This window comes from Eschrichtius robustus, chromosome 7, assembly GCF_028021215.1.
Source record: "Eschrichtius robustus isolate mEscRob2 chromosome 7, mEscRob2.pri, whole genome shotgun sequence".
NCBI classification, from domain to species: Eukaryota; Metazoa; Chordata; class Mammalia; order Artiodactyla; family Eschrichtiidae; genus Eschrichtius; species Eschrichtius robustus.
Genome location: NC_090830.1, coordinates 84027888 through 84037539, shown reverse-complemented (window position 1 = coordinate 84037539; position 9652 = coordinate 84027888). Strand labels below are relative to the sequence as shown.

Genomic DNA, 9652 nt, shown 5'->3' with positions numbered 1-9652 from the left:
TGAATACAGATAGAAAATAATTGAAAAAAATGTCAAACTTTTAACTTTTACTGTCATTGGAGCTGTTTCAAAAATAAGGACATGTGTAAACACTCCAAGAGGCCGGATTGCAAAATTCAGCTAAAGTTAAGATATGAACACATGAGATGGATGTGTTTTCACTGTCTAGTCTCCAAAAAAATGATAAAACAAAAGGAAAAAGTCTCATCAGTTTGGTTACTTATTTTTTTTTTTCTATAAGTGTATTTTATTTATTTATTTAGGTTGTGTTGGGTCTTCGTTGCTGCGCACGGGCTTTCTCTAGTTGTGGCAAATGGGAGCTACTCTTCGTTGCGGTGCGCGGGCTTCTCATTGTTGTGGCTTCTCTTGTTGCAGAGCATGGGCTCTTGCACACGGGCTTCAGTAGCTCTGGCACGTGGGCTCAGTAGATGTGGCTTGTGGGCTCCAGAGCGCAGGCTCGAAGTTGTGGCACACAGGCCCTAGAGCACAGGCTCAGTAGTTGTGGTGCACAGGCTTAGTTGCTCCATGGCATGTGGGATCTTCCTGGACCAGGGCTCGAACCCGTGTCCCCCGCATTGGCAGGCGGATTCTTAACCACTGCGCCACCAGGGAGGCCCTGGTTACTTATTTTAAATCCTTATTATGAGTTATTTTATCCTATAAGTAGTTCAAATCTTCACATGATTAAGGGGTTTTCATGGCTATCAGGACAGGTCTTGGGCTGGAGAGTCCCTGCAGACACCTCCTTCCACAGCCTCTCATATCTTGGTTTAATCCACATAGTTAATCATCTTCAAGTAAGAGCTCTTCTAGCTGGCCATCTTCTCAGCTTGCAGCTTTGAGAGAAGCATAATTAGAATCATCCACCTTCTATAACCTAGGGAGGAGATTTGGAGCCAGGATGCATTTCAGGAGCAATTTCATGCTGAAAAGCCTGGTAATTTATGTCTTGTGGAGTTTCAATGTTCCAGTCAACCTGGACAGATGGCTCTGAAGAATGAATCTGTTGAGGCATTCCTGGAATCATACTGGAAGTTCCTGGCAGGGATTCCTGCTTCAAGGCTTCCTTCTCAAGGGGTTTTGTGTTCTCCTGCATAAACATGGTCTTCTTTGTGGAACTCGCTACAGGTATCAGTGGCTAAATAGAAAACAGAAGAGAAAAAAGTCATTAGCAGAGACTAAACATACTGGGCATGGCAAGAATACAATATTGCCATTTTCATGCCCAAGACTGAACAAAACTGAAAAAGACCTAATCCAGCAAAGCATAAAACAAATCTGATTGGATCAAGATAATTCACCAATAATTTAACTGCCTGACAGAACAAAATTCAACACCTTTTAAAGGAAAGCTACACAATCTAGATGCCCTATAAAGTATCATCTACAATGTTTAGCATACAGGTAATAATTTCTAGACATGTGAAGAAGTAGGAAAATGTGAACCATAATCTAGAGAAAAAGTATTTAATAGAAAGAGACCTCAAAATGACAAAGATGATGAGACTGGCAGACAAGAATGTAAAACAGTGATTATAAATATTTTTTAAAATTGAAAGGAGAAAAATGGCCATAATGAGTGAAAAGATAGGGTATATCAGCAGAGAAAATGGAAATTATAGAAAGGAACCAGATAGAAATTCTAGAATTGAGAAAATATCTGAAATGAAAAAAATTCATTGAATTCCTAAATAGGATTGGACATTGCAGGAGAACGGATCAGTTAACTTGAAGACAGATCAATGGAAATTATCCAAACTGAAGCACAGAGGAAAAAAGATGGAAAAAATGAATGCAGTCTCAGTGACCTATGAGATGATATCAAGCGTCCATGTAATTGCAGTCCCTGGTGAGGTAGGAAGCTTGGAGCTTGAGCTCTATTGGCCATCTCTACCCCCATCTTTGTCCATTGTCCACTCAACAGTGGACCCTGTGGGGCACTGCAGCGAGCTCTGTGGAGTACTTGCCCACATGATCTTTAAGACCTTCTAACTCCAAAGTGTTATGAATCTATGCAGCAAATCTGTGTATTGTTTCCATAAAAACTTATTTCTAAAACATCTGTATGGCTCAGATCTTTATATCACAGGGATTGCTTTCAGACTTAGAAACAGAATAATGGTTTACTTACTCAAAGCTGCCTCTGCTTAATGAAGAGAAATCAATACAAGGGCAACTTTTGCCAGCTTTCTTCTAGGTCTGACTCAAATGTTATCTCCTCTGTGAGTCTCTTCTTGATTCCCATAATTAGGTATGATCTCTACCACACATAGTGCTCTGTTTCTACTCCCCTTTTGACACATCCACTGGACCAGCAGTATTCAATCTGGGGTACTAAAAGCAATGATGGTTTTAAGATATTAAGGAAAATCTTGCAAAGCTTTTAGTATAGGCGTAAAAGCCCATCAGCTAAATAAGCAGGCCTGCTGAAATCCTGTGCAACCTATCCTGGGCCTATTTCAGATAAGTTTTACAGCTCTGGTGATGAAATCTAAAGATGACAGTAGCAAGGAAAAATTTGCTATTCACCTTGAGCCAACAAGAAACCAGAACTTAGAATCTCATCTTATTTGATGTACCTCCACCTCTTCGCCCTTTATCTAGCTCTTTCAGTTTATACTAGGAGAGCAACTTGCACTTGGATGATGTGGCTCCCCCTTGCCACATAAGCAATAAGCTTTGTTTTACATCACTGTCGGGTTTTCTCTATTTCCTTCTAACAAAGGGAATCGATTTCCATAACCACAATTTGCACATGAACTCTTTCCTAAAGCTGAGAACTTGCACATAGTGCAGGCATCAGGCTGGCTCTCATTTCCCATCTTCCCTTACAATCGCCGATTGTCTCACACTTGGCAAAAGAAGAACAAACCTTTTACTCATCCGAATCTTGCTAAGAAATACTGCTTCAGGGTATAAAACCTCCTGAGTGTAACACAAAGGGACAATTCAAAACGTTGATGTGAGCAAGGTGTTCTTTAACAAAGGCATCATAAAACCAGGGTAGAGTTTTGGGAGTCTTTCCCTGCCTTATATATTTATATTTCTATTAACAGTGAAGCATGGTGTTAGGAAAGGATTAGAGTGGGCAGCAAGGTGACGACGACAACTTTTGCTTAATGATCTCAAGTCTATCATCTCCCAACAACTGTTCCAAGAATGAACTGTTCCTGAGGGAGAGTTCCTTCAACTACTGTTTTCAGACTGTAGTAGGAAACTATCTTTCTTTTGATTTATTTATAAAACATCCAGACTTAAAAATATAAATCTATTAATTATGAGAAAATCTGAGAATATTGATATAAATGTACATAAGCTTAATATTTTCATGTCTTCACCAAAGTTGGCTTTGAAACTAGCAAAAGCTAGTAAATTGCATAGGACGACATTAAAGATTTTCATGCACAGGACAGATAGTTAAAAAGATGCCAGATATCAAGTTCAATAAGTGAATTCACTCTCCAGGTGTCATGCACTTTGCAGAAAGCACAAAATGACACAAGGTGTTTTTCAGAAGACTGTGGCAAAAATTGTGCGGGATAAAAGATATGCTTGTCAGACAAATGAATACACAGTTGTTTCCAACTATTCTAAGTTAATAATTCATGACCGCTATTAGAGCAACACAGAGGAGACATCTGTGGCTTGATATATAAATAAATAGCATATATTAAATTAAATACTTAAGTAAATAGTATATAATAAATTAAATAATATACCTGAAGTATCTACTAGAAACCATATTTGGTTTCTGAGAAATATTGAGTAATTTTTGAAAAGGATTCAAAGGATCTTGTATGGAAATATATTTGTTCCAAGTGACACATTAGATTTTTCTTAAAATCTGATTTTTTAAACCAGTAACATGTAATTTATTCCCTGACATCGAAAATGGAATTGCCTTTAAGCATTTTCTTTGTTCATTACAAGGATTTTATTGACAAGGATTGTCAATAAGATTGATTTACATACAAACATATGAATATGGAGGGAAAAGTGGGCTTTGGGAGCCTCAGTGCACTTTGCACTGTGGTTGAGCTGTCTTGCAGATTTTCTGGTACCCACCACGGGATGACACTTTTCACACTTCTGTTGAATCTCACACTCTTCTTGCATCAGCGTTTCTGTCACTCTGGTTTCTTTGAGGCTATTTTCATATTCTTCCTGCAGCTGGACCTTCTCTTGCCTATCCTGGGGCGATATGACAGAGTGGCATAAGGTCAGTCCTCGGAAGCAGGGACCCTCCCAGCACAGGCCCCGGGCCCTTCAGGCCTCCTGACTTTGCTCCTGTAACTAACCAGCTTCAACCTGCTAGTATCTCCAAACCCACCAACCCCACAACTTCTCTGAGTTGGATTCTCTCTTCAGCCCCCAGACTCCCTATACTTCAGGGATATCTGGGCCTAAGCCATCCTCAAAAGTGGAATAAACCATGACACTCCCCAGGCCAGCTCCAGAGTGGTGCCTTGGATTTCAAATTCCTCTGGGAAAGCTGAAAGCCCTCCCCAAGTCAACCCAGTGCACACACACACCTTTTCTTTTGCTATCACCGTTTTCTTGTGATGATAAAGCCAGTGAGCCAGGTACTCTATGGGGTCACTGGGCTGAACCTTTGCCACCTCTGCCAGTGCCTGGGCCAGGCAATTTCCAAAGCACCTCTTCAGGTATTCGGTTTCCATCCTGGTGGGTTTGGAAAACGTCAAACAGGGTCACACTATTTTACAAATCTAATTGGACATAAAAAATAGACACACTCTAACCAACGCAGATTCATTTCAGGACAAATATGAGATGTTTCTGGAGCCCATCTTTCCCAAAAGAACCAATAAATACATAGGTACTTACCAATAGCTCTTAATTCAAATGGACTTTTTTCTAAAGCTCTCCAGCTCTCCAAGGTCAGTAAATAGGTCCCGGGGCGCATCAGGCTTGAGAGGAGCTTGATGGATTGGTGCTTAAAAGTGGCTAAGGCCTCCACTACATGACTCTACCCTTGAGTAGGGAGGAAATAACTGAGCAGGCAGAGGGCCCAGGAGGGGCTCTGAGCACCCAGCAAGCTGCACTATTGTGAGGTTGGGAGCTACAGTCATCTGTGACGTAGATAAGACAGGCTTATCTATTTCACAATGGACCACCGAGAAGCCCTGAGGAGGAGAGGGAGGGAGAATGCCCAGCACTGTAGCTAGAAAATATTCCATTTTCTATTGCTTAAGCAAGAAACTTCTTTAGGTTGAGTTGAGCCCCTGGATTTACTCTTAATCAGATGTCAAGAATTGGAGGGAACGAAGCCTGAGTTAAACCATAAGTTAGGAGTGGATGTGTAGTGTAGCAGTAGGAATGTAGAATTTGAGATCAGACAGACCAAGTTCCAGTCCTGGCTCTGCTTTTTATTAGCTGTGTGATCTTCAGCAACTTACTAAGTCTCTCTGAGCCTCAGTTTCCTGATCTGTGGAACAGAATAACAAAAATATGTGTCTCATAATTGTGAGGATTAAAAGAGATAATGAATACATGTGAAGCACATAGCCTGGCGCGTAGTAAATGTTTAATAAATATTAGCTGTTACAGTGGAAGATTGCGACATGAAATGGCCTAGGACCTAGCCTATTCCTGAACATCTCTATGTTCCTGAAGCTGACAGATTTTAACTCCAAAAGAGCTAATAATAAAGTGAACAATAAAGGCTTAGATCAATTCCTAACATTTTCTGGAGGCATTTTTCAGTTTAAGAAGGGAAAGATAAGTAGATAGATAGATACGAATACAGAAAAAAAAATTCCCAGCTCTTTCCACTGCAAACGCCTAGAAGCAAAAACACCTCAGTAGCAATGAACACACAGAATTTGCTTTTTTAAAAAAATTGAGGCATAGTTGATTTACAATGTTGTGTTAATCTCTGATGTATGGCAAAGTGATTCAGTTATACGTATATATGTATTCTTCTTTATGTTCTTTTCCATTATGGTTTATCACAGGATATCGAATATAGTTCTGCTAACCCCAAACTCCCAATCCATCCCTTCCCCACAGAATTTGCTTTTATTTATTTATTTTTAACATCTTTATTGGAGTATAATTGCTTTACAATGGTGTGTTAGTTTCTGCTTTATAACAAAGTGAATCAGCTATACATATACATATATCCCCATATCTCCTCCCTCTTGCGTCTCCCTCCCACCCCTCCAGGTGCTCACAAAGCACCGAGCTGATCTCCCTGTGCTATGTGGCTGCTTCCCACTAGCTATCTATTTTACACTTGGTAGTGTATATATGTCCATATATACACTACCACTCTCTTTGTCCCAGCTTACCCTTCCCCCTCCCCATGTCCTCAAGTCCATCCTCTACATCTGCGTCTTTATTCCTGTCCTGCCCCTAGGTTCTTCAGAACCTTTTTTTTTTTAGATTCCATACATGTGTGTTAGCATATAGTATTTGTTTTTCTCTTTCTGACTTAACTTCACTCTGTGTGACAGTCTCTAGGTCCATCCACCTCACTGCAAATAACTCAATTTCATTCTTTTTATGGCTGAGTAATATTCCATTAGAATTTGCTTTTAAATAGGCTTCACCACTTAAAAAGAATCAAGGTTCCTTGGAGAAATGACTAATTCCAAGATCAGGGCAGGAAATGTCTAATAACCCTGGAAAGTTTTGTTGTCCCAGAAAGGAAATGCTAAAAAATAAAATGGTTGGGGACACAGGAGCCAGCTTGAAGGGGCTGCTACTAGCCAAATCTGGGGCAATTTGGCCTCCAAAATTAATAATGACTGTAATGGATTATAACCAATTGAGTAAAATAAGAATCCATGAGTCCATGTAGGAATAAACAAGTGAATGGGAGAGCAGGTAAGTTCTTTCTTAAAGTAGAATGCCAACTAATAAATGTGGAAAGAATAATGGAGTTAAAGAAACATTTTGAAACCATCACAGTATAACTGAAGCAGCTATCAACAAGCACTAAAACTTGGTGAATATTTGACAAGGAATAGGATATTTATATATATTCTCAAAGTTTCTCCCCACAAATTATGGATTAATTCCAAAGTAAACATAGAAACTTTACAGTGGTGAAACCTGGCCGACACAACGTTAACCAATTGATCAAAGTAAACATCACCAATAAAGGGACAAAATAACATCGTGTCTCCTGATGCGATGCACTTCTTAGTAGGACATAATACATTTCTGTAGATTCCTGCTCCAAATGCAAAACTAGAATCTGATTGAGGAAACATCAAACAAAGCCAAATTGAGAGACAGTCTACAACTGGCCTGTACTCTTAAAAATGTCAAGATCATGAAAGACAAAAGAAGATGAGGCCAGGAGTTCCCTGGTGGCCTAGTGGTTAGTATTCGGTGCTGTGCTGTCCCTGCTGTGGCCTGGGTTTGATCCCTGGTCGGGGAACTGAGATCTGCAAGCTGTGCGGTGCGGCCAAAATATATAAAAAACAAACAAACAAACAAAAGATGAGGCCCCAGTCCAGATCAAAGGAGCCTAAACAGCCATCACAACTACATGCAACACATGATCCTGGGTTGGATCTGGAACAGAAAATAGAATTCTGTAAAGGACGTTGTTGGAAAAACTGAATGTGAATTGTAGATTACATAATAGAATTGTATCAGGGTTAAAATTCCTGGTTTTGGTAATTGAAATATGAGTAAGAAAATGTCCTTGTCCTTAGAAAATACAGTGTGGTAGGGCTGAATAATGACTTTCCAAAGTGTCCACATCCTAATACTTGGAATCTATGAAATATGTTAACCTTATATGGCAAAGGGGACTTTGCAGATGTGATTAAATTAAGCATTTTGCTTGGGGGAAATTTTACTGGATTATCCAGGTAGGCACAATGTAATCCAAGGGTCTTTATAAGAGGGACACAGTAAAGTCAGACAGGGTAGAAGGAGATGTGGTGATGGAAGCAGGGGGAGAAAAGGTGATGTGATTCAGGGCCATGAGCCAAGGAGTGTGGGTAGCCTCTAGAAGATGGAATAGGCAAGGAAATAGATTGTCTCCTAAAGCCTCCAGAAGGAGCCAGCCCTGCCGATACTTTGGTTTTAGCCCTGTAAGATTCATCTTCGATTTCAAACTTCAAAAACTGTAAGATAATAAATGTGTGTTTAAAGTCACTAAGTTTGGGGTAATGGTGGAGGGTGGGGATGGGATGTGTGGTGGCTCCTTCTGCCAATCTGTGGCCCACCTGAACCAATGCACCTGAATAAACTATCTTCCACACCCCTTCTACTCAAAGTGTGGTCCACTGTCAGCGGCACTGCTTCACCTGGAGGTTGTTGAAATGCAGATTCTCAGGTCCCACCCCAGACTTACAGATTGAGAGTCTGCATTTTAACAAAATCCCCAGGTGACACACAGTTACAGATGTCCTCTGCCTTTATCGCAGTAGAACTACCCTTCCCAGAGGGTGGAATCACCAACTCTGCATTCCCAGGAAGCCTCTTCACTGCCTGGTCCTTGGTGGCGGCCACTCTGCAGTAGGTGTGGCAAACCCCTTCTGGAGAAAGCATCTGCACATTTTCAACAATGGTCTCAACAAAATACACTGACCTGACCGTCACTAAGACTTGATGTGAAAACAGCAGAGCCAGAAAAAAAGAGCCACCATGTGAAGCCTGGAAAGGGAGGAGCCAAAGGGATGCATTTTATAGCCCACTCCCCGCCAAATCAGGCCACACTCACCAGTGAGGAAGGGGCTATTTTTCAGTTTCCCAGGGTTCCTCTGAGGGTCTGCTTATACTGGACCTCCTTGCTCATGGCCTTGCATTCAGTAAGCGGGGCGCTAAGTATAGGGATTGTCTTTGTTCCCACCACATCCTTAGTGCTGGGCACTCAGTATTTGCTCAGCAAATATTTCTTGACTTAAGCAGTGAGGGCTCTGATGCTTGCGGGCCCAGGCAAGAGCTCATGCTCCCTTCCATTTGTCAGTGCCCACGCTGGCACTTACTAATTTCCTCAACTAATAGTTAATGAGGCATCTCCTGCCCAGCACTGCCCCACATAAATTGAAACAGACCATGGGAAATGCTAGCTGAGGACTGTGCACAAACCACTAGCCCAGGGAAGACTGCAAATGGCAAAGGTTAAAAGGCTTCCTGGAGGTGGGGGTACCTGTGCTTGTTCTGAAAGGAATGCCAACTAAAGAACGTCCCCAGCCAGCTGGCTATACTAGGCTTGAGTCATTAGCCACTGCAGTTGTTGAGTCACTAACACACCCTGGAAGGAGTTCAGGGTGGAGATCAGGAATGTGGAACTCTGCTCTCCGGGAAAATTGACAGAACAGAACTTCAAGTAGAAATTTTCAAGAGGAAATTTTATAAACCCAATTTCTTGCATCTTCCCATACTTAGAAAAGCACTAAAATAATTAAGCTATCTGTGCCTGGTGGCTAGCAGTGACCTTTTACCTAGATATGTGTTTGATTGCAGGTATCCCTTCTCCAAAAATCACATATATGCTGACCTCCCCCCTTACCTCTTCCAAGCAGAAGCAGTTTCTCAGAGTTGTCAGAGCAGCTGTCTCCAGGGCTAGAGTCCTCAGCTAAGTCCCCAAATAAAACTGAACTCACAGCTCTCAGATGTGCGATTTTTTTCAGTGGACAGGAACTAAGCAGAAATCACCAGCAAATGC

General features: G+C 41.2%; 1 protein-coding gene across 3 annotated transcripts; it reads right to left on the bottom strand.

The window, feature by feature from the left end:
• Positions 1-877: 877 nt before the first annotated feature.
• Positions 878-9585, bottom strand: DYDC2 (DPY30 domain containing 2). 3 transcript variants are annotated; one of them, XM_068548897.1, is made up of 6 exons: positions 9497-9516; positions 5418-5446; positions 4846-4992; positions 4533-4727; positions 4066-4191; positions 878-1138 (listed from the first exon to the last, which is right to left on the bottom strand). In XM_068548897.1, the coding sequence occupies exons 4-6, from the start codon at positions 4677-4679 to the stop codon at positions 878-880; spliced, it is 534 nt and encodes a 177-aa protein (XP_068404998.1). In that variant the 5' UTR covers positions 4680-4727; positions 4846-4992; positions 5418-5446; positions 9497-9516. The 3 variants fall into 3 exon arrangements, with proteins under 3 accessions (XP_068404998.1, XP_068404996.1, XP_068404997.1); XM_068548895.1 differs by having other exon boundaries at positions 4533-4680; XM_068548896.1 differs by lacking the exon at positions 5418-5446 and having other exon boundaries at positions 4533-4680; positions 4846-5012; positions 9497-9585.
• Positions 9586-9652: the final 67 nt, after the last annotated feature.